The sequence below is a fragment of the Rhodnius prolixus genome, unplaced genomic scaffold (assembly GCF_049639745.1).
Source record: "Rhodnius prolixus isolate KJV_2025 unplaced genomic scaffold, Rpr scaffold_10, whole genome shotgun sequence".
In the NCBI taxonomy this organism is placed as follows: domain Eukaryota; kingdom Metazoa; phylum Arthropoda; class Insecta; order Hemiptera; family Reduviidae; genus Rhodnius; species Rhodnius prolixus.
In genome coordinates, this window is record NW_027411615.1 from 7,791,564 (window position 1) to 7,816,956 (window position 25,393).

Below are 25,393 nucleotides of genomic sequence, written 5' to 3' on the forward strand. Positions count from 1 at the left end.
CACTTGACTTTGAGCTTTTGTAGATTGTATTGTAGGGAGGTTCCACCAAAAAGTGGAAAGAACGCAGACAATCCAAAATTCCCTTGTTCCCCACTTTTCGCTTTAGTGTGTCATACAAATTCTAATAAAACATCTAATTATTTGGAGCCATCGCCCTCCTTTGGATCCCTGCCAGTACATTTTTCAATTACTTTATGTTAATATGCCTGAATACTTACATTTAATCTTGAGTTTATTGATTAGAACAGAATCAGAATCTTATAGAACTTAAGTAGGTTGTGTTATTGACACTTGTTTAGAACAATCGAAAGTTGGTTGGTATTTAATATTTCGTTTATGGGTTGATAAGGTCTAAGGAGATGATGCAAATAGTATTTACATCGTTAATAATGAAGAAAAAAACTCTACTAAATACCCCTACTAAATAGCTGTAACTAAAGTAAAATTATACCTTTAACGTTGTTAATGGTGTGAACACTGGTGTATCCGCTGTGTTGGAACTTCTGAGCGCCCTGAGCACGGTGATGGTCACCGCCTGGTGGTCATAGTGTTCCGTCGGTGGTAGAGGCTTTAGGTACAACCATAACTGGGCTCGCACCACTTTGCTCTCCATCATCTTCTCAGAGAAACGAAAATATAGCATCTCTTGTCCCCGCCAATGTCTCATCCTTGGATCTGACAAGTAAAAATTAAATTAAATTTTCAAAAGATAGGATATTTTTTACTAAAATTGGTTAATGGTAAGATGGGGAAAAAAGGCAAACTATTCTTAATTTCTGTAAAAATTTATAAAACAGAATAATTTAAATAATAATGTTAGGTTTTTAACTAAATTTTGTACTTGTTTATTTGAGCTATTTGGTTTCAACTTTTACGAATTCAGCAAAGCCGGTTATTCGTTGACAAGAAATTAGTACTATTAGGGCCACCCTAAAGAAAAGTATGTGGTTAAACTTAAGAATCCATTCCGGACCACTATATTTAGAGTTCGATAGGAGGAAGAGTTTCAAATGGGAAGTGGATTAAGTATTTCTCCAGGAATCTCAGCTTCTCTGGTAATCTCTGGAGAAAATACAGAACGATAGATAGGCATGTTATAAGAGAAAATATGAGAGAGGTAACGGCAAAAGAAGAAAAATGGAATATGCGACGTAGAGAGATAGACGGTACATTAGGTTATAACAGATTCGCAAAGAACTGTAAGATATTCAAAGATTTAAAGACCAGTGTTAGCAGAAAGAGCATTAGTAGAAATGGATATGCAGGAACGGAATGGAATGGAAGAGCTGATGAGCAAAACTAGAGCTAACTTCCTGCGAAAAGTAAAGAAGTAAGTGCGCAGGAATGGAGAGGATTGTGAAGGAAGAAGTACGAGGGGCTTTGAAACATTTTAAAACTTGAAAGAAAGTGGTCTTTTCGGCCAGGCACTTGAACTATTCAAGCATGGTGGCGACAAGCTTGTCTCCTGTTTTTACGCAGTTCCTGAAAAAAACCTGCTCCAGCAATAATACTTTAACAGAAATGATAGATTTTTTATTTATAAGAAAAGAAACCAAAATTGTAGGAACTCACAAATTCTAACTCACAATATAGAAGTATTGCCGATTAAAGTGTCTAGAATACTATCACGAATAATAAGGAAAAAGATCGAGAATGACAACATCATCACACCTGTTGGTCAAAATGGATGTTTAAATGAATGTTTATTCATTATAAATTTCGACCAGTGTGAATTCAAGAAGTATGCTGTCGTCACTAGACATTCAACGTTACCAAGGTTCGTTGTCATGATGACCGATGGTGTGGGGCAAGGCCGGCTTTATGACGTCACGTTTTTGTCTAAGGTCAGCCACACCACGTGGTCTTTCTTTCTTTCTCTCTCTCACTCACAGCACACTCCATGTATTGAAAAGTCGATCTATGTGCGTGCATATCCTCGTTCGACTGGGTTGTGTTCATCATTAAATTGATTCAGCTGGTCTAGAATGAACTATTTCGGAATCGTAGCCTACATTATCTAGATTAACTTACATGCCATATTGTACATTAATTCTTCCAAAGTCGGCATTCTGTCTTCTTCATTCAGTTAATTAAACGTATTAAATTAAAAATTTTTTCATGACAACCATCTTATGGCTAAGTTAAACAAAAATTGAACATCCCGTTAAATCGCTGATTTTATCTGTCATAGCTTACTAGTGTTTTTTTTTTTCTGGCAGGTTTGATTGTTTGCCAACTTCAGGGATTCGTTCATTAGGTTGGTGCAGAAAATTCAACTTCCATTTGAAAATTTCTTTCATCAGGACACAAACGTTCTTGCTGAGTGGAAGTTAAATGCCTTTTAAATACCCTTCTCCAACTGGATGAACAAATTGTAAAACTTAGATGTGCACATTCCTCGCAGTCTCTCTCTAAATAAATAAATAACACATCATATTCTCTACGGCTTCCTCAATGCAAATTATTACGAGGGCTTCGCTTTCCCTACACTCCCACCTACTTGGGTGCTTTGCCCCTAACTTCTCTTCTTCACTTCTCCCTTACCTACATGTTTTGATAAATATTAATTGGTATGTGTTGCACAAAATCGTGGAGTGTAATGAGTTATCAAATTTAAGTGTCATAGAAAAATAAAACTGCTGTAACGCACAAATGGCTTTCTTTTTCTCTCAAGGTTCTACCTCACAAATTTTCTTCTAACAATATTTATATTTACCCTTACCACCGATATAAAAGTAAAACATTTACCGGGAATTTCACAAGAAACTTACTCCAAAGTACCACTTACAAGTCCGTAAGGAGTGTTCAGAAAATTCTAAGAGCCATTTTCGAATAAAGTTCAACACCCATTAGTTGAAACATACTTAAGATTGAAGAACACACTTCACAATCGGAATATTAATAAAAGTGATAACCTTCCTTATTAGTACAAAGAGATAGGTTACTAAAACATTACTAAAAAAAAATGATACTTCTGAGGACAAGCAGAAAATGTGAACAAGGTTATAAAATTGTAGAGCAAAGAATGCTCTTGTTTTAGTGAAAAGTCTTCCACATTTAACTGAATAACAAAATCTGTCAAAAATTAAGATTTCATGCACTCTCGGAAAAATCATATATTTTAAGACCCAAAAAATTCTAATTTTATTTTTATTAGAAGGCACTATGCACCTAAACTTTTCTTTAAAAATATGCACAAGATAAAACCAGATGAAACTGACAAATTTTATTTCTATTTGAAGCTTTTCTAAAGATCATAATCGTGTCAGTTGATATGGGTGCTTTAAAAAATCTTAAATTTCTTTCAGATCTCCATTTCTCGATTCTTCAGAAAATTAAACAGCAATCTCAAAGTAAATAAAAAAAATCTTACCATTCTTGTGATTGTGCTCATGGTGATTTTTGACTCAAAACAAACGGTAATATTTCACATTTTATAAAATTAAACTAAAAATGATTTCGTTTCAAATGTGAATGTTTGTTTACATTCTAGGAATGGAACGTAGAAACCACATTGCACTAGAATTAAACAGTACAAATGACCAGCTGCTTATTAATTTAGGGATTATCTAACATTTCATAACCTATTTCTGTTTATTGGTGGGTAATTTTAGAGTACCAAACATGTGAATTTCCGTCTCGAATTTAAAAATATGTATAAAAACTGTTAAGTTGGAAAAACTTGCTTCTAATCCAGATATATGTATTGTATACGTTAGTTATTTGTTTTTTAAATTAAGAAGATAACCATGCCAATAATTCTTTTAATTGTGTGCCCTTAGGAACTAATAACTGGGCGGTGACATTCCAAATTATAAAACTTTTTCAAGAATTCCTGAGACGAAAAGTTGACCGCACAAGATGAGATGGTCATGTAAGACAAGAAATGCAAAGTATTCGGGCAATCAAAATAAAAAGGTAATACATATTTAGGAGTAAATCTTGAGCAAGTCAATCCATAGCATGTCTTCTGAAAATATCTTCTTTTTTTCTACGTTTTGGGTACTACTGGCACTCTTCTTCGGGAGCTTCTTTTTAAGTTAGAGATCTGTGTACCTTAAGTTGACAGATCGGTTCTTTGGTGAAAAAAAACTTTGCAAGCTTTACTCTGAAATCCCTCTCCAAACTCTTAAATCTAACCAAATGAAAAAGGAATTCAAGCTAAAAAAGTGCATCAACCAAACGTCTTGGTCACGATGGTTTAGGCTGAAGAGCGAAACCACTCGAATCTTATCTAATTCAATCGTCCTGATGCAAAAAATAGATGGATTCATGTTTGTAAACAAAGGTAGGAGATTTAAGTTATTTAATCTTGTTTAAGAACAGGAATTTCCTAGTTAAAAACAAAGTAGTATGTATTACAATTAGGTTTTTAGAGCATATTATTGGGAAAACATTTTTAGTTTATTTATTTTTGGGTAGATAAACTCTATACCCTCTTTGGTGCTCCACTGATACTTTAAAAACTTTTTCATCTTTAAATCTTATTTAAACTTAAATCTGTCCTTACAGTATTGCTTTTTTTTGTTTTTCTTTAATTGAGGCATGGAACCTAAAAATTTAATTAATAGCAAACTATATTTGTTGAACAAGGAAATTACTTCAAATTATAAATTGGATTTCAGATTTTTTCTTCTTTTAGCATTTCCTTGTTTTCTTAACTACATTGCCAGATGATATTCTGAGAGTAAGAGCAATAATTTAGCTTGTTGTTGGGGTTGATGGTGGAATTCGTAGAAACGTTTTTTTCTTATTATATTTCTTTGAAGCCGCTATTAATTATAAAATAAAGAGATGTCCATATTTTTAATGGTCAAATAACTGGTTAATAATACATATTGTACAAACTGCAGTTTTTATTGTTTTGAAGAGGGGCGTTACTGAAAGTATTCATTATATTGGTGATAGAGGGTATTAAGTTCTTACCGAAGTTATAGTAACTCATTTTAGGGCGAACATTAACGTGCAATTAACTTTAGCAATCATTTTTCAGAATATAGATAAAAATAAAATATAAAAATGTTATTACCTTTAAGCAGGTAGATTTAATTAAAGCCCCCTAACATTCTTATGAAATGTTTTATAATAATATTCTGTACCAAGATTCAAGAGAGAGAATGGGATAAATTCAGCAGTTTTATCATAATGGATTACAAAAGAATCCATTCTATTCAAAGGAAATAGTAAAACCGAATAGTAAATTCTTTAATGTTCCTTACAACATTGGCTTCGGATTCATCAGTAATTAACGTCTAATTTAATTACATCCTTAACACTTTCGTATTTCATGATGTTTTAAACAAAGAAAACCAAGATGAGAAAGGGATTAATGGGTAAATGATATACTTTCTCAAAAGTTGTTCATCCAGACACTGTGCAGGGGCAGTTCTGTCCAAAACTGATATGACGAAGTATTTCTTCTCTATGACCATGAGTATTGAATGAAACCTTTCTTTTAAAATTATTCAATTTCAGTAAAAATTTGATGTTTAAAAAGTTGTGAATATTTAACAGTACAAGATAGATACATACATATTTAAATGAGTTTATTTATTATTTATTTACATGTACAGCCCAATTACAGTTTTGAAATATAGCTACATCAACATGCCGTTATGTTAATGAGGAAGAAAATGTTCTATCGAAAGTTGCACCTATAAAGTCAGGATCACCTGGAGTGAGTATGGTGTGCTCAATGTGCAGGGAAGCCTTTTGATTGGTATAATAATCCTTATTGAGTCAGGTCAAATTTCGTAATGAAACCATATGTATGTGTTTGGATTGAAAGTACATACTTATTCAATAGGGGAAACAGCGGCACTACTTAATTATCTAATGCGTTTCAAAATAATCAACTAATGTTGGAAGAAAGTCCATTTATTTCTCCGCTTCACTGGTTATGCGGAAATTATCAGGAAATTAATTTTGTTTTTTTCCAATTCTTTAAATAATTTGGTACTTCATCAGTGCTGGGTTTGCGAAATTTTTGACAATTTTATTTTATTTCATTTTATTTTTAAACTTAAATGGATATTTTGCCACATGGAGTGGTTTTAAGAATTTACTACTCTCTCTTCCTCTTGTTAACTTTTCAGCAGATTATAGAACAAAAAAAAAGCTTAGTTTCAAGCTTAAGTTTTATAATAAGAAAACACACTAGGAATTATTATTGAAATTGAGATCCACCAGTAACGATACTTCCAGTAGTTGTCTTGAAATGTAAAACATCGCCATATAGTAACGTTTATGGCATTAGGTTCACAAAAAGGTTAGAGCACAGTAAGCTCTTTGTAAATAATCAACTTGCGTATATATAAGTACAAGCGTTTTATTTTTTCATTTTTGGTACTGATCATCGACTTTGTACTTCTCATAATAAAAAAAAGTCTCTAGTCTCTTTAAAATGACGAAGTTGTAAAAGCAGTTTAGTTCACATAATCAAGACAAATTTTAACCAAAATAAAACTGTTTTTGCCTACTATGGAGACCTAAAAACGTGTATTTGCTAACAAGTATTTTGAGAAAATAAAACCTCAATTTGAATTATTGCAAAACTTCTTATAATCTACTTTTACTACACCGCATAGAGAAGAGAACGATTTCTTAGGTTTCTATAAAAGTTTATATTTAATGTTTTATTATGAAACCTGAAAATGTGCTAAATTTTTAGGTTTATAGAAATTTGGAGCAATCGTTTTTGAAGTAAACAAAAACTAAGGAAGTTTTTATACAGTATGAGGTTTTTTAAAGTTATGTATAGAATGGTCTGAAACGAGAGAACAAATATCCGGAAAAAGACAATGCACTGAAAAGCTACGTGCACAATGACTTCGATGTTAATGTTCTTGAAATTAAAATTTATATATGTTTCGCAAAGTACTATTATACATCCTTGAGGTAAATTAAGATCTGAAATTGTTACTTTTAAAAAGTATAAATTATGAGATTTTCAAAATATTGTTTTCTTTTTTTTCTTTTCAGTGTGAAAAAAGAAACCAGTTTAAAGAACATGTTTTTAAAAAATTCCAGCATGCAAGTATAAAAGATCATAAAATATATACAAGGTCATTGAGAGCACAATTGGTTTTTTGTTTTTTTACAAAATGGAGTATTATGATCTTGTTTGGTCAATTTTGAAGTCATTGTGTAAGTATTAATTATTTATTAATAACTCATTTTATTCGGATCCTAATTTTTATATTGCGTTTTGGTTAATTCATATCTTTGTAGCTTCTACTTTCTCTCTTCTTTGCGCCTTCTCAATTTCTTTTAATAGTTTTCTTGCTGCTGCGGTAATTAATCTTGTGGCTAAGAATACGGTATAGTTATATCAGGTACTATGCTGCCATAATGCTTTCCATTATCTCATTGAGAACTCTACAACGAGATGGCATCCAACATAGAGCAATTTCTTTTTGTCTTTTGGTCAGGTTCCTTATTTTATTAGGTTCTGAATCTGCTATTAAAGCTTGATACCTGGATGCTAAGATCGCAGCAGAGTTGCTGTTAGTTGTTCCGCCCTTTCGAAGCAGATTTCAGCCAATTTATCTTTGTGTATTGATGGCAGCTATTCCTCCATGGATGTGTTTACCTTCCACTTATTTTCATTATGACGAAACTCTCATACATTAAGAGTTTTATCGAATTACTAAAGGGAATAATTAACACTAAAAAGTGAATGATGAACACTAAAAAGAAATAAATTAGGGGTATTAATTGTTTGGTTAAAACTGAGTAGAATCGTACCATTTACAAAATTATATTTTTTTAGAATAGAATGACATTTGCATGACTAGCGAATCATGCATAATGCAAAACTTACCTCTAATAAATTTTGCCATTTCAACAAAGAAAAATTAGGCTGCTCCTGTATAAGATTATCTCCTCTAAAAATATACAATTTTTGAAGACGTTTATAAATTATTTTGACGCCTACCACCTATTAACCATATTCAGTACTGTATTATAAATCAATGAATTGTTGCAGTGACACCAAAATGATTTTTAAACAAGTTTTAAACTGTCGAATAAGTAAACTAAGTAAGTCGTAAACCTAAAGATATTTGCTTAAAAATAAAAAATAAAAAAGATTGCCTTTCATTAATTTAATGATAAAATTAATTTTGACAAATCATCCTAACAGAAAGAGAAGTTTTGGGCAGGCAAGTGTGTACAATTTAATATCTATATAAACCGCTTACAAGTTTCTCAACAATGTAACGAGAAAGTTAGTTTTTCTTGGCACCCACTCCAACATCAAGCATGTCTCATTTTACAAAATTATCGTACATAATTTAATACTGTTTATTTTTAGTATCGGGGGCGTCGATGCACTCTTATAAATATATTTCAGTTAATATAGTATATAATTTTTATTTCGTTGTATACATGAAGCATATGTAAGTATGCAAATGCTGTTACATATTTCTCTATTTATTTATTTTTATTAATATTTTTATTGCTTTTTAATTCAATTCAATGAATAATTCAGAAATAGTTTACCAGAAGATATTTGTTTTTTTATTAAAAATTATGGCACAATGCTGAGTTATGAACATCCCTTTAATTCTTGTGTTGTGATACTCGTAATTATCCGTAGCCTTGTTTTGTTAACAGTTGACATACTCCATATTGTTCACGGAAGGCGGGATGCTTTTATTCTCCTTCATATCCGTTACCATTATTCTTTTTTAGTAAAAAGTAATAGCGAATAGTTTTTTTAAAGTTGTTTGTAGTAAGAGATTCCATTTAACGTAAGTTTGGATTGATATGTGATTGGGTGAGAGGGATTACTGTGTGGCAGTCATTGAGCCTGAGCGATGATGGCCTTCTCATGGTGAACTCAGTGACTTACTCAAGGTCGGCTGTTTCGGGTATGCCCAGTCCGTCAACATTCCCATTTGAAAGCATGCATATAAGTAGAGATAAAGTAAATTGTTCCATCTAACCTACGATCAGTGCAGCTTTATCAGTTTCTAATCTAGAGATTTTGTGACCTTTTATTTAAATCACTAATAAAATTCAACAGTCGCCGCATTTTCAATCTCTGTTTATAAACAGGTTTATGATCCTTCCGTTTCTTGTGTTTTTTTCCTTTTCAGATTTTAGAATTGTTTTTGTTTTTGAGCAATGATTAAATTAATAGTTCAATCATCGATAAAGAAAAAACTCTGTGTAGCTTTATTAAAACTGTCCTGTAGGACGATTGTATAAGGGCTGATCGTCAAAAAGTGCACGAAAAAGCGTAACCTTGAAAAACACTCTATTTTGACAATAGTTTTCTCTTTCTAAAAATATGGGACATCTGTAGGGGATAGAAAAAAAAGAGCTCTCGATATACGTATGAACGGAACCTTGGTGAAAATGGGGTTTTCTCTGAGTTGACTTAGATACTAATCTTTGAGCTTTGAATGAACAGCAATGGTCTGCTGAAAAGGGAGAATCCTACAACCTCTGTAGAGGCGTGGAATAATTTAAATTAAATTTATTTTAGGGCTAATTTTCTTTTTTGAGTTATGGTAGATACACACATACAGACAACTTTATAAAACCCTCCTTTTTTTGTACTCTGGGGACTAACATAAAGTTCAAAACATTTCAAAAGGTAACGAAATCTCGCTCGCTTCCCTCTTTCAAGAAGAAGAGAATGTGAAAAGATTTTTTTTTCATACAAGATCATTGCAAAGTGATTTAAAAAAATAAAAAGAAGCGTAAAGACAAAATACCTACTTACAATTAATTGCTTTAAATTATATAGGGTTTTAAGAGTTCAGAGTGCAAGATCGCCTTTGCGTGTGTAATGTCTCCATATTGCGTGAGATTTGGATGTATAATTATAATACTGTATAATTATAAATGATTTGGAAATGTAAAATAAACCGACTAAATTGATAAAACGCACACCAACTTTTTTTCCCCAAAAAAAGTTTGAGCACTTGATCGATTTTTGAATTAATTTTTTTTTGTGAGTTTCACATTTTATACATAGAAATAAAAATTTTAAAAAATAATTATTTTTATAATCTTAAGCAAACTTAAAGGAAGAGAAATAAGCAATTTTATGAGCTATCACTGATAACAGGAATAACTGTAGTTAAATTGGTTAAATCAGCGATTTCAGAAATAATGTCTGTTGCAAAAATATTTTAGTATTTCTTATATGATAATAATGAAACAGATATTTTTAACAAATAAAAGAAATCATCAAAATCAGGTCCTCGCTTTAAGAACTTCAATTTGAATTTGAATAGTTACATTTTCTTTATTTTGCGCAGAAGAACTTTTATCAGTCCGGTCATTCTGAAAGAGAAATTAAATTATATTAAACCCTTTTTCCAGACAAATTTTGATCGGTCAGAATAGTAGTCGGCACTTTAATGTGTGAAGAACGAATTAATTGAAACATGTAATATTTACAATGAAAAGCTAGATATGCTGCAAATGAGTAATAATTTTTTCCCCTCTTGATTTTTTAAAAATTTTCGATGCTTGAAGCTGCAGTTTACATCGTATATTTTCTAAAATGATAGTTTCCTCTAACATTCACAAAACTATCAATAACTTCTTTAAATCTTGAATACCTAATCTGCACTATAAAGTAAGATACACCAGCTGCACAATAACTGACAAGATAAAAGGTAACTAGAAACCGGTGCATGTAATAATTTAAAAGAAGCGAATAAAGTAACATTTAGAGTAGTTTGTTGCATGAGTTAATTGCAGTACATTTTACTTTTTAATATTAAAGTGCTGAAAATGTGTTCACACAACATGTCGTAATCATAAATAGTAATTAAAAAAAAAAAATTGTTGACAGCAAACAAGAGTGGTATTAATGGAAATAGTTGTCACTGTAATATTGATCAGAATGCACCCACTCTGTACAAAATATGTTAGCATGCAAGTATACAATATTGCATGGTTGTATACGTTAACTTTATTCGCTTAATATAACGATATTTATAGCTCACAAACTACCGTGTACATTCTTGCAATCAGTTAACGATTCCATTTTAAAATGAAACATTTTATAATTTCTTCGAGGTTGAAATTATTAATATAATATATTAGTCACTCTTATTGGAATTATGGTTAGAATAATATCACACTCATGTATTTCTATTTCTGACAGGATTTGGATTTTCAATATCTATTTAATAAGAGGTAGATTTAATCAGTTAATCTAATGAAAAATTCAACTAAATTTCAGTCACAAACTACACTTGCTGAGTTAACGCACTAAGTCATCTTTGCTATCAAAGAGCGCTTCGAGGACAGCGAGTCAAACATACTATCTTCCTAAAAGCAAAAGCGATAAATTGAAGTCTAAACTCAAGAGATGCAAGAAGAACCTAGAGCTGGATGTAATCTCAGTTCTCTAAGGGGCCTAACAAGAAAGATTGAAGTTGCGACGAATCACCCTTTTTGAAAGCTTGTGAGTATGCATTAACTTTAAAACGTCTCGAGTGATTATAAAATTTTTTCAAAATATTTAAATGAATTTCACTTCAAAAAGCGTCCAGAACTACTAACGTTTAAGTCTTTTTTATTTGTTGGAGTTTTACTTTTTTTTTTAGAAATTTTGTTTGGGATTGGCATTTGACAATAATCTTTCTTAAGCAAAACACTCAAATTATCACAAGCATTGAGTTTAAATATTTCTTAATAATCTATCAAGAATTAGTTAATAAAATAAGTAGATTATGAAATCGCGTAGTATCACTTTTTCAAACTAGTCCATTATTTCGCTCTTTTTGACCGAAAGCTGGATAAGTAGTCCAATTAAGGTGACATGAATGGAATTATCACCCATTGTTACTCTCTAGAAGCGTTCAGTGTTTACAGTCCCCTAAAAACAAAAGGTAATAGCGACAATTCTTTTCAAAGTGAGGTGTTAGGGAAGAATCAATGATGCGTAAGGCACAAAACTATTCAAACTTTAGACGGCGAAGTTAGAATAAATTCTGACCAACCAAATTCCTTTCCATTCCTCCAAAACATTTAAGTGTTATTTGTAACGATGAAAGTTAATTCTACTGAGTCAGACAGTAAAAAAAAAAAAAGACTCTATTGTCTTCCGATTTAAAGCAAAAAGATTGTGGAATACAGAAAGTATGTGTCCAGGATAAAAGTATGGTTATAGGATGGCCACAAGAGTTTATTTTAAGCATCGCCTGCTTCAATAACTGTGAAATATTGTTAAGAAGATTAAATTAGTAAGTGTAAAAGAATTGAAAGTGAAAAAAATTTTTAGTATAATGTCGACACTAACCACGCCTAAAGAATAAAATATTTCGCATATTTCTGGCAAATTAGAATCGAAAATCTAATACACATTAGAACGGAGAAATAAAGTAAAAATGTGGTTCACACATGTCAAGTTATACAATTTTAAACCGTCATTAAATGATGCGCATACGAAAGATTGCCAACAAAACATGAAAAAGTATATATAAGAAATAAATTTAAGATGTTAAGTAGGCGTCGAAAGTATTTAAAAAATAAATAAAAACATCCAACAAGAGAATTCGAGGTAGTAATTTGGCAGCTGAGAAAAAAAGAGAAGCATGTCGCTGACATGGTCATAGCATCACTAAATGAAAGTGATATATTTTTAAACAGCTAGTAATACTCAGCTTCCTATATATCTCTTTCTCTCTCTCTACACTCTCTTCATATCTCTCCCGCTCACTCTCTCCGTGAGTATGAGTGTTTCCCTGCTGGACGCCAAACTAATTTAATCTATTTTTCCAAAATTTATTATATTTTATTCTGAATTTCAAAAATTTACTACATGCCATCAAATTTATTAATTTTGTGGAATTCAGATAGAAAAGTAGGCTCATAATAGTTTTGTTTTACTAAAGTAAATTTATTTTAGTTTACTAATTCATTTGATGATTTTATTTATACCGTAAGTTAAAAACAAAGCAAAATAATAATAAAGAACGAAAATCTTTTATTAAGGAAATTATCTCTCGCTATATTTCGAACAATATTGTTTTGTTATAGTTTATAATATTCGATAGAAATAACAACTTTGTTACAGAGGAATTGTTCAATTAGAATTCGAAGTATGGCGAACTGTACACTTGCAGATGTGTTTGATCAACAAATAACAAAGAAAATTTCCCCTAATAAAGCCCTTGATGGTAACAGATTTTACGCAGCAATTATAATGTCTATAATTCTATTGTGCAACCTTGATTTCCTAGCAACCCAAGGTTAACCAATCTATTTCGATGCATGTATAAGAGGTGATTAATGATAAATCGGCAAACGATGGATCGTGCTAACTCCGCAAGAAGACCATTCCTTATTCAAGATGATTTACAAGCTAATTAGGTATAAAAGTAATCTACCTATTTTACGCGATCTCGTCAGGAGTACGCAGTAAAAAGAAGTAACATCTTTTAGTAAAACCTCCTCCCACTTTCATTGAATTGTGGTTCCAACAGAAATCCTTACTTGCAAGCCCATTTATTCCTTCATCGCCAGAAATTCCTACATATTGAGGAGAGGTTAACTCTGACCACCTACATATTTGTCCCAATCTACAACATCCTACATCAGGGTTACTGTTTATAAGTAATTCTAAACCGAAAAAACATTTCTTGAAATACGCTTCCAGAAGCATAGTGGTTAAAACAGCCTTAGAATTTGTTGTGCAATATTATGACTTGCGAAAATCCCTGCAGACTCTTATTTTAATTAATAATGTAGACCCATTTTTCAAAATCCCTCGGTTTTTAATTTTAGTATTTAACTTACTATAATGCGGTGTGCAGCAGCTTCTGCAAACTACGCCGGTTGTTCGTGAATGGCGCTTTTTGAGATAATTTTCTTCTGAAAGTTTGTTGGTTATTCCCACCATGAAGAGCTAAGAACTGATGAGGCTATACTTGAAACCTACCATCCCATCACACATCATCTAAAATTGTGTTTGGTCAGAAAAGACCCGTAAATACAAGTTTAATATTTTTAATTTGCGTGTTTCAGTAACAGTTTATTAATAATAGAAGGAAGTGATTATTAATAAACTTCGAAGACTACCTCAGAAAGCCGGAAGTAAAATGAGGTAATGACGTCAGCGAGTCTGAGCATACGTAAGCGAATCTCTCCAGTGCACAGTGGAAACATTGATTGATAAAACGCACAGTGCAGCGTGTGATAACCACCTTTCCTTAGTAGAATTATGGGATCACGAATAAAGATAATCAATATGTAGGAGGTGGGGGAATCATTAAAAAAAGGTAGTAAGAGCTGTGATGGACGTAAGCAGTGGGTGCAGTTAATAAACAGCGTGACGCAACGTTTTTTATCGACTTTAGAAGGGACACTGTAGGGCCGAGTAGGCAGTCTAGAGAGTGTGGCAGTGGGCATACGTCATTATGCACGCAAATCATCAACCTGCTGCCTCCATTCTGTCCATCAACCCATCCCCTACCGTTCTGTGCTTACAAACTTTGGTACAATTTATTAGTTATCATTATTTCTAATTTTTATTTTTTTTTAAAGAAAACAACCTTCCCATAAATTAATTGTTAAAAAACTATTAAAAATCTAAAATAAGAGGCATTCAGAAATCAAATTAACTTTAAAAGTAGTACTTATTTATTAGTAGAAAAAAAAAACAAAAAAAAAGTAAAAAACCTAAGAAAACCGAATTCGCTAACGTATAAATTATCAATATTCACTTTTCAATTCATTAATAAGAACTGCTGCCGGTACAGCGGTAAAGAGAAAGTTTTGTAACGCGCTAAATTACTACAGGAAATGCATGTTTTGAGGAGCATTGAGTCTGAAAAATCTGGTACCAAAAAAAAAAAAACACCAATTTGAAAATGGTGTTAGTTCCTCAGTGAGAAACGCTTATAGAATCAATTTTCCTTTTCTGTGAAAAGTTCAATTAACGTTAAAAAAATTAAAGGTAACTAGTGTAAGAGGTAAAAGAAAATTAGAGAAACTGAAAATATGATGCAATAAAATTGCAAATTTCGGTTCAGTAATAGAAAGCTTAAAAAACAATTGGGTAAATTTTCATTAATAAGAACATTTTCAGTAATAATTGCAGGCTAATTTATTAATTAATTTTTGTTTAAAATAATAATACAAAACAATGGTTATAATTGAAGTTTTTGTTCAACTAGTTAGTAATAAATTAAAAAAAAAATCTACCAAATATTTAGTTGGACATGGTCTAAAAATGGTGCATAATAAACAGAGGAACTGAATGCTTCTGCACCTCAGCCTCTACAATTTGCAAATGAGGTCAAGGCTTAGCTCTTTATTTCAATTATGCAATAATGTCATTCTGTTAGTTGTCTTTGTTACTTTAGTTCCATCAATCTGATTGGCTTTTTTTCTTTCTTTTTCTTTTTGCTAATTTTATGAGACGTTTTAGTGATTCTGAAAATATTTACCTGTCTGATAAATTATTGGATTTAAACCTCAAGAATATTCGTAATTACTGATTCTTCTGCTTTAAATTATAATATAATTTTCTTATTTACATAGCTTTAAACAAAAAAAAATGTATTGAAAATTTGCCGATTTTGATTAGTTACTGAATGGCAGTGTTAAACACACCAGCTATAAGTTTAATAAACTGTAATTTGGCAAGCTCTTTCCATCTATATTGAGATAATAGCTGATCCGGACTAATTTTAGACCGGCTTTAATTACCTATAGGGTCTCCATGGGACATGTGGAGAAATAATTTCAGGGTATTCGTGGTCCAAAGTGAAAAAGTAGTATTATTTCAATTGGAAGGTACTCTGTAGTCTAGTAACAAATATTTTTAAGGCATTGCAGCAGTATCTTTTCCCATTTGTTTACAATAATTCTTTTTCTCTGATTTTTGTACTATCTCATATAACATTTTTTTTTTTTTTTTACGTTCCCACTTTTGAATTATTAATAATAGTTATTGAGATACTAAAATTCAGTAAGCCTACATTGCTTTTGCTGTCTTTCTCTGTCTTAAGAATCATTTTTGTATTGTATTATACTTATTAAGAATTTCTGTTTTAGCTCTTTGAACAGTCAGAAAGCAGCATTACAAACGGACGGCCATCAGAATGTTTCCAGTACTCGTACGAGATACTAGTGTCTTCGAAAGGAACATTAGCATCATTCAGACAGTGCACACCAACTTATGGCTTGCTTCTTGATTAATTAACCTTGAAATACGTAAATAATTAAGTGAAAACATTATTTGGTTTTATAGATGTCGTAGTTATAAAGTAATAGTATTTGCAATAAAGTGTAAAGTGGATTTTTTGTTTTATATACATTTTGCTTACATTTTCAGAGGGCGAAAAATAAATCTAGTAAAATTTATACAAAGTTAAAAATCTATGTGAAAGTAACGTGTATAAAGATTACAAAAAAAGAACAACGTTTCACCAGAGTTTAAAACCTCTTCGATATCATAAGGCTCACACTGACACTTTGAATCATAATACCATTTCTACAACCCTCCCCCACCCAAAAGAAAAAGAATTATAAGTTTAAAGAAGAAGAAAAAAAAGTCAACAAGTAAGCAGTTTTATTGTTTTTGGATTTTTTTGAATTCATAAAGGTAAAATATTTCTGGAAATGTTACTCAAATACTTCATCCACCCTACAGTTAAGGAAGAAAAACTAATAATCTAAAAATCAGTTAGAATATGGGAATTTTAGAAAGAAAAAGTCGAATGATTTTTTTCATATCCTGAATTTTAATTAAAGCAGGTGTTTGTAGATGTTAATTGCTCAATAAAGAAATAAAAATTTCTGTTTGTTAACAATAAAAATTAAAAAAAAAAAGGACAATTTTTTTATAGAGGAAGTTCGTATTAAAATAATTATCAATGAACAGTAAAAAAAAAGTAAATAAAAAAAAAATTCATTATAACAGGAATTATTTTTTTAATGTGTACTCATAAAAAGCTTTTCTGCTTTGAATATAAATAATTAAAAAAAAAAAAAAAAAAAAATGGAGAGATACTATTAAGGAAACACGGTATAAAATAAGCGATCAATTAAATTTGGTTGAGTGCATCAATTATTGTTTAGTTCAGCTGCTTTAATTAATGTTATGTTTATAGGCAGCAAAACGAGCGTAGAAAGAGATGTCTTGAAGTAAAAAAAAGAAAGGATGTTAGTACATATTAGTAAAGGGTTAGTTGGTTAATAGCTTTTAAAAGTAATCACAATTTAAAAAAAAAAAAAGTTGAAGGGTTATATAATCAAGGGAGCAGGTGAAAGGGGTAGTTTGGGTCGATCAATCACCGATAAGCTAGGGGAGTACAAAAGGGCTGGTGCGACCGTTAGAAAGGCGGCCCCAGCTACATCTCGCATCTCTTCATCATTATCATTATCATAGTGGTTTTCTACTTCTCGTTTGATGTTTCTATCAGTCCCTCTTTCCGCTCATAGTACCCTCTCATTACCATCCTTCTACTAACCATAAAATGGAAGAACTTCGTAAATTCTAATAACGCCATCCATAAACACCTCCTATCGCTTTCAACTAACATTGTTAATAAAAACTTTTTTAACTGTTTCTAATATTGACAAATTTACTAAAACCTAAATCTTTTGTTTTCGATTTTAGGCATCAAGGAATTTAACTATCTGAAAGAATGTGTGCTTTCTGCCTTCCAGTTGCATCCATTTCAATACAGAATTTATAGGTAGGAAAAAGAGGAGGTTTTTCTTCCTTTACTGTAGGGTGGATGAAGTATTAGAGTAACATTTCCAGAAATATTTTACCTTTATGAATTCAATCATACATATTTAAATAAAAAATTAAATTAATGGTAAAATCAGACTAATAATAATTTCTCTGTACTCAAAATTTAAGCTATACATTAATTTTAATTTTTAATCTTTGAATTTATTCGTCTTTGCCTATGAACTTAACCTCGGCCTCTAACAGAAAAAATTAAGTTTGACATAAATGTTACTGGAGGTAGTATAAAATAAATCTAAAAATATACTAGTATTTAGGGTTCTAATTTTATAAACAAGGGGGAGTAAAAAAAAGGCCTAAATTGTTCACTGAAATGTTCTAATTATAGAAGATTACCTATTTATAAAACTATGGTCGACCAATTATAGTGTGAATGTTGCTATTTTTAATAATGAAAAAAGTTATTTAAAACCGTTCAAAATTAGGCAATGTAACTTTGGAATCCCAAACATTTTAGACTGCGACCTCTGTAATGAATATACTTCTTATGTTTTTCTTAGATTTAAGAGAAAAATATTTAAGTTTTTAAGTTTCTATTTTATTTGTACATGTTATTACCATAAAAACATCCATTAAGTGAATTTTAAAAAATTGAGAAAAATATTTTCAGTGATTTTTGACTTAGATTTGCTGCAAAATTATTATTGCACTTGACACTTTTATGTATATTTTACGCTAAAATTGCAATACGATAAAGGCACTTATTTGTTGCAGTGAAATGGCTGAATTGCCCGCGTTCAGAACGGATAGCGATGTTTACCTGAGTGAGGGCTATTAATTCGAAAGAGACTGAAAATGCAATCTTTTTTTCTTTAGCAAGAGCTTATCTTGAAGTCCTGATCCAAAATAAATCTTTATGGGGATCCATCCAGGAGAAAGATATAATACAACGATCGAATTAAGTAAGAAATTATAATAATATAATCTTAGGCCTATCTCTGCAAATCATCTCACAGGACACAACGCAGCATTTAGCTGTGCTTCAATAACAACAGAGCCCAAAGATCAGAATTCATTAAGAACAAAATTAACGATTTCATCATAATGTCGGATGATGAAGGGGTTCCTCCATTTTCTGTACACTCTGAACCTGCATGCATCCTTCTTTCTGCTCAGTGAGAGTTTAAACAACCATTTCTGGTAAAAACTGTATTTCGCAAACCTGAGGCAAATGCAATATTTTCCATAAAGTAATGAAGATATTTTTCATTTAATCATCGTTTCCATATAATTAGGTATTTAAAGCTCAACTTAGGAGATGTTTCAGCTAATAAACGACAATGACTAACAAACTGTTAGTAATAATAGTAATGAAAATGAGGGGAGGCATAAATGGTTGAAACAAGAGTAGGAAATATGATTCTATATAATAGTATACGAGCACACAAGGAGGTCAATAGGACTTCTTCCATTCTCAGATGTGAATTATTAAACAATAAGCAAATTTCTCGCCACATAAATCTGTATTACATTATTTCAATGAAATTCGCTTACCTATTGAAAATATAAAATATGATATCCCAGGATTCCTTCTACTAACATATTCTGTTTAAACACTATCGTAACGTATTTTATTACTCTTGACATCTCTTTCACACATTCTTCATTTATTATTTTTTTACTTTCTCTCCCCGTTTATAAGTGGATTACTGTAATCGAGGCAATTTTTTAATATTGAATTTTCACTGAAAATAGTTTCGAGGTCTTTCCAGCCACAAACGGCAGCGGTATGTAAACATTCTGGCTGAAAAGCGAAAACGCGCTGAATGCTAAAATTTTGGTTTTCGTTTGCTTACCATCATGTAATCCGTCGGTAACTTAGAAGTAGAAATCACTCATTCAAAAATGCCCCTTTACTAAAAATATTTTTTTCGAATGGCTTCATTGATTTTATTTAGAGGTTTGTTAAATTCAAAAACGCAGACCTATAACATTTTTCTAAACTTTATTCCAAGAAAATTCTATTATGGGCTATTTTAGTGAATATATGAATGTATCGCTTAAATATTAATAAGGCTTAAGTTAGTTGCTGAAATTCCAATCGAAGATATACGAATACACCCCGAACGACTTTCAATTTTGCGCGAATTCCTTAACAAAAGTACTCCCACCGATGTTGTATAAACTTCGTGTTTTTACTTATTTGAAATGAACCTTAGGAATTATTACGCCTTTTAAAAGTTCACGGCAGAGTTCATCACTTTATTGGACTAAATTTATTTTCACAGTCAGTAGATACCTAGACACCCAAATTAATAAATGCAATCATGCTCAAAATTAGCTTATTTGCTAGGATTCACTCACTTTATTTGAAAATCTTCACACAATTCGTGATATATAGTTAACAATTTATTTTTTTAACTTAGCAGGAGATGCGTCCCTTCCCCTAAATAAATATAATTTCTTTAGATTATGATTATTACATGCAGTTAAATAATTTAATTTCGTTTAAACAATTTATTCTAACGTATTTGTGCCATTTGCTAATGCCTTGGTCAGAGTCTCCGGAATATTGAATTACTAACCAGTATTACCCTCTTTGGACATTTTACAATCACAAGGATATACATTTAGAAGTTCATTGCATAGTCTACATATTGAACTGTTCGCTAGGCGTAGAATGTACATTGGTTAAAGTGTTGCCAATTCTTATGCACCAAAACTTCTACCCTCCGGTTTCCCCAGTTGTAGTGACTGTTTAAGCTGCTTAGCTTGTTGTTTGTCTCTGCTGAATACACGGTTTGCCATCACATATGTTTTTACTTGGTTCACCATATCAATTCAATTGTTAATGAATAATTATATCATCTTTCACCGACATTAGTAATACAATTTAATATTTTTGTAAAAGTATGTATTTACTTCTTGTTCCTTATTGCAGGGCAATGAATGATGTTCTAGATTATCTGGTGTCTCGAATATTTGTGTGGTTCTGAGATTGTAGAGCACTGATTAAATCTAGGCACACGATAACTCTACTTCGAGTGTCTTCCAACTGCAATTGTGAATTGTTTACAATTCAGCTAAATATATGCCACTCACAGTAAGTAAACCAAATCTATACTTGTGTTTTAAATTAAAACAGTGGCAACAAAACCCTGCAGATCCTGTGAGGGGGTGAGTGGTTGCTGTGGGCAATTACTTTCAAGAAGGGTTGCTCCCAAAAAGTTATTGAATTTTCATTTTTCGGTACTTGAATAATGAAAAATACTGGATGAGTTAATAACCACGGTGCTCTCCGTTGTAGATAGAAAAGCTTTTTGTTATTTATTTAAACAAAAAATATGATTACGTATTATATTCACTTATTAAAAATAGGCTACATTTGGATGATGCTAAATAACAACTATATAAGCGATTTCAATTAGTCCTTCTATTAACTCTATACGAGAGTAATTGTTTTCCAAGCCATCTAACCTATATCTCTGTAACACTGGACGAACAGCCATACAAGAGTACGTTTCCTCTTCCTCGCTTGGAGGCACAGGGTGCTCAACATAGTTCTTCACTTCTTGTTTCATTGTAATTGAACCTAACTGCTGCCCCTGTAACCTGAAAATATCCTTTATAATGTTCACTGCCTTGCATCGGTTACATAACGATTATTACGCTGTGAAAACTGGACTTTTGTGCTTTTCCTAACATTTCTGCCTGAAATTTATTCTTTCATTCTTTAATTCTGATACATTGATCTAAAATTTTCCTGGTGCCAAGTTTACTAAATAAATTTAAATCATCGTGCCAAAAAAAAATTTCTTTCGATGATTTCCTTTTCTTTCTAGAATTCTTGGAGGCCTCGATTCGAAAATGTTTATTTTTGGAATCGGAAATCCATTTTCGGATAATAAATTTTCGCCAGGTTTACTGACTTGCTGTGTTTTGCATGTGGAACGTTAGTCAAATAAATGGTGATGTTCCTAAGAAAGTGGAAATTCATTCCAGGGCACTTTTAAACAATATAGGGCTACTTTTGAATGGTGGTGCCGTCTGAATTTTGAGAGACCCCCCCTCTGTATTTTTTCCGCTGGATAGGTCTATTATTTAGTGAATACAGGGTCAGGTTTTTAAGTTTATTTTGAACATACATTGAAACAGGCTCTTTAAGACTTATGAACAAATAATGAAAACGTACTGTGACAATATTTTGGTCTTGTTGAAAATTCGCAAATTCCGAGCTATATTTTGCATTTTGTTTAGTTCGTTAGAGGTTTAGACAGATCTATTTTTATATAATTGGTAAATGTTTCGGCACGAATAAATCACTCTCTTATAGTTCTTTTGTGACATGATGTGTTTTACGATGAATGTAGTTCTCCAACTCTCATCATCACATCGCCACATTCAAAATGATTCATGTGAAATTTGAGGAAAAATAGCGAAGAAATAATTTTGTTAATTTAACAGTCACACACTCACATGTATATATCAGTAGTTTCTTATTTAAAATTTAACTTATATATTAAGATTATGAAATGTATTTAATATCAGAGTTGGTTATTAAGTATAGATGTGGAGTTGTAATGTAACGCGATATTAAATTTGATTCAAGGCTTGTCCTCAAGTAAGAAGAAATCCTTCACGGGTCACTTCACTCTTCGCCGGTAGGTGATCGTACCTCGCGTTTAAACTAGTTAGATGAACAAATTATAGCGTTTTATGTTTGTGTTTGGGACATAAGAAATGAGGTCTTAGACCATGCGATTAATTATTTTATTTACTTTTCAATAATATGTAGTTAAAATTCAGTCGCGCGTCATTTGCACCTTAATTTGAACTAGTTATTAGATTTCAAGAGAGACCTCTTTGAAAGGAGGATCTTGTTTTTATGCTAATGGCCTGCAATAAAAATATAAACATGCTTATATTTATTTTTATTTGCTGGGATAGCTACTGCTATTCGGACTAAATTCCTGCCCCTACCAATCTTTACTTTGATTAAATATTTATTTTTAATTTGTTAAATTTAAATATATTTATAAAAATATATAGACATATTTATACAATAAAGCAATCCTAAATTCATCTTGGTAGCTTCTAATAAATGCAGAAGTATAACCTAGACCTCCCTATTAAAGAATAATTTAAATTTATAATATATTGAACTGGTTGACAATATAGAAATCCCTAAATTTATGCTTGTAAAAAAGTTCCTCATGAATAGGAGCAATGTCATTTTCAAAATTCGTTTGAAGTGGCCTTGAAAAGTAAGAATACAATAGAACTTTACTCCCTTAAATATGCAATTGCAATTAAAACAAAAACTAAAAACAGATTATTTAATTGTATGTTGCTTTATACTTATTACTGTAAAAAGTTGGATAAATTAGTCTCTCAAAGTGCTCATTTTTTTTCTTTTATTGTAGATCTGTTTTAACAGAGTATTCTGTTTTTTTTTTTCAGATATATTGGGCGATAAAGAGCAGACAAATTGGTGGATGAAGATGATACGCACTTCAACTGAAAATGGATGAATGCCCTAAAGCAACAAAAAAGAGATAGAGGTGCGGAACAAATCTTAAATACTCTTCTATTTAGAGTAATTTTTTTTTAATATACTTAATTTGTTCTTTTATTTTTCCTTTAAAATATTAGCATAATCAGGCAAACATAGTTTTATTGTATCATATTAATTGCTACGTCGCCAAGTGCACATGTACAGATTATTTAAGCTGTTTTAGATTTTTTTTTGCTTTCTCTTACTTCTCGTAAGATAGGCTTATTTTCTAGTTTGATTTTTCATCTTATCACACATTTTGAAATACCCAGGTAACGAAAAATATGTTTTTCCAATTGATTTTTTCGTTTTTTTTTTTTTTAAATTACCAAAACTAAAAAACCGAAAATCGTAGGTGATTCAAATTTCATATTTGTTTTACATGCCACCCAACAACAAGCGTTTAATCCGAATCAACTAAATGGAAGTGATGGATTGTTAAATTTTGAGTGTTTCTCGTAAAAACTGTTTTATTCTTTAAACTAGTTAACTCATTACATTCATGAAGATTTGTAAATTTTATTTGTCAAATTCAAAATTCTATTAAGAGCACTTGCATAAGGAGAGGGGTTTGGATAGTTCATTTAAATGTATAAAATATATTTTCACAAACATTGTAATCGCACTCGTGCAGGGTCTACAACTTAATTGAAATATTTTCCAGGTAAGTACAATTGAGGACACTTATGGGACGGGGGCGGCGATCTTAAAACGTTTGTCCTGTTTTTAAGTGTTTTCGAAAATTTTAAATGATTGCAAAATTTTCTCTTACCTAGTAAGAGAAAGTAACAAAGAAAAAATTAAAAACATGTAAAAAAGAAGTATACGAAGTAAATGAAATTTAAGTACTTACGGGGTTGTGCGAAAGCGATCACTTTCTCAATGGTAGCTGAATAGTCGTCACTTTCTTCAGCGTAGGCCGGTCCTGGCTTGAACTGAAGACCTCCAGTCGGTTGGTCAGCCTGCATAGAATATTCGTCTAGTATCTGGTCCACTGGAGGTATGGAAGGAAACTGTCTGCCGGTCATGTTGGGCGGTTGACTTAGACCCAGTTTGTTGAGTATTTGCTCCTTGATGCTGGCCAGGGAAACGGATCTAAGTTGGGAGCGGGCTAGGCAAGCCGGACATGCAGAGGCGGCCGCCGTGATGAGGGCCAGCAGCAGGGTTAGTCCGCCGGCAGGAGACATGCCGCTGCTCACTGTGTTCCGCCGGCCCCTGCCCACACACACACATACCCGCATGCACTCACTGCTCGCTGGCACTCCCGCTCCAAGTCTACCACCTCCTCCAACACCCCACCCCCCGCGCCGCATTACTCGACCGCCACGCACACCGCCACCTCCACTCTACTTTACACTTTAATTAGCTTTGATTGCAACTGTAAACAATAATTTTATTATCAAAACAAATAATTACTAGCAAATTTTGAAATGTATTTATATTAATAATATTAAACTAAACTTTTTTTACGGGGTAAATTTGTACCCGTACAAATTTATTTATTAAATTTAAACTAGTTATCAATTCTATCATCATTTTAGAGCTTACTTTCCATTTATTTGAAGTAGAATTTAATAGCTTTCATTTTTTAAACTATATTTTGTTCTAGGTGTGCCTTCCATGCATCCATTCGTAATTTAAATAAAATTGTCGCTTTTCAGAATGATACCTCGCGTTTGGAAGTTTTATGTGTATTGTGCAACACGTTTCACGTATGTAAGTTCTTGATCTTGTCTAAATTTTTACTAATAAAAATCAAAATGAAATTTTAAGACTTGGTTTTCATCAATGGACAGATAAAAGTGTTTTGAAAAGTCTTTATCCTGCTCAAACGTTTCGTTTTCCCTTTGTGCCCTTCATTAAGGTACGTTAACTTGAAAATTTGTTTTATTGCTACTTTTTCAACAGCTAGATAGTAAGAAATTTTAAATGAACGGTTGATTGGTTTTATACAAAACTCGGTATCATAATCCCTTAGCGTTCTACTTAAACACACGTTATAATAATTCAAATATATATAAATTTAAAAATCAAGATTAGTTAATGAAGCAAACATTTACTAGTGGCTTCGCAACTACCATGAGAAATAATGATATGGAAATCAGACGAGGTGGAATAAGCTCGCAGGTCTACTGTCTTACTAAAACATACGGAAGGTTAAA

The 25,393-nt window shown here is 31.6% G+C and overlaps 1 protein-coding gene across 2 annotated transcripts in view; it reads right to left on the reverse strand.

Moving 5' to 3' along the window:
• myo (growth/differentiation factor myoglianin) overlaps nt 1-25,393 on the reverse strand; it is a 54,627-nt gene that overhangs the window by 7,577 nt on the left and 21,657 nt on the right. The window contains exons 2-3 of one of the 2 annotated variants that reach the window (XM_074133717.1): nt 24,085-24,446; nt 452-675 (exon numbers count right to left, since the gene is read on the reverse strand). In XM_074133717.1, the coding sequence (XP_073989818.1) occupies nt 452-675; nt 24,085-24,418 (558 nt within the window). In that variant the 5' untranslated portion in view covers nt 24,419-24,446. Of the gene's footprint in view, nt 1-451; nt 676-24,084; nt 24,610-25,393 lie in introns of both variants that reach the window. The other variant, XM_074133716.1, reaches the window with a different exon arrangement.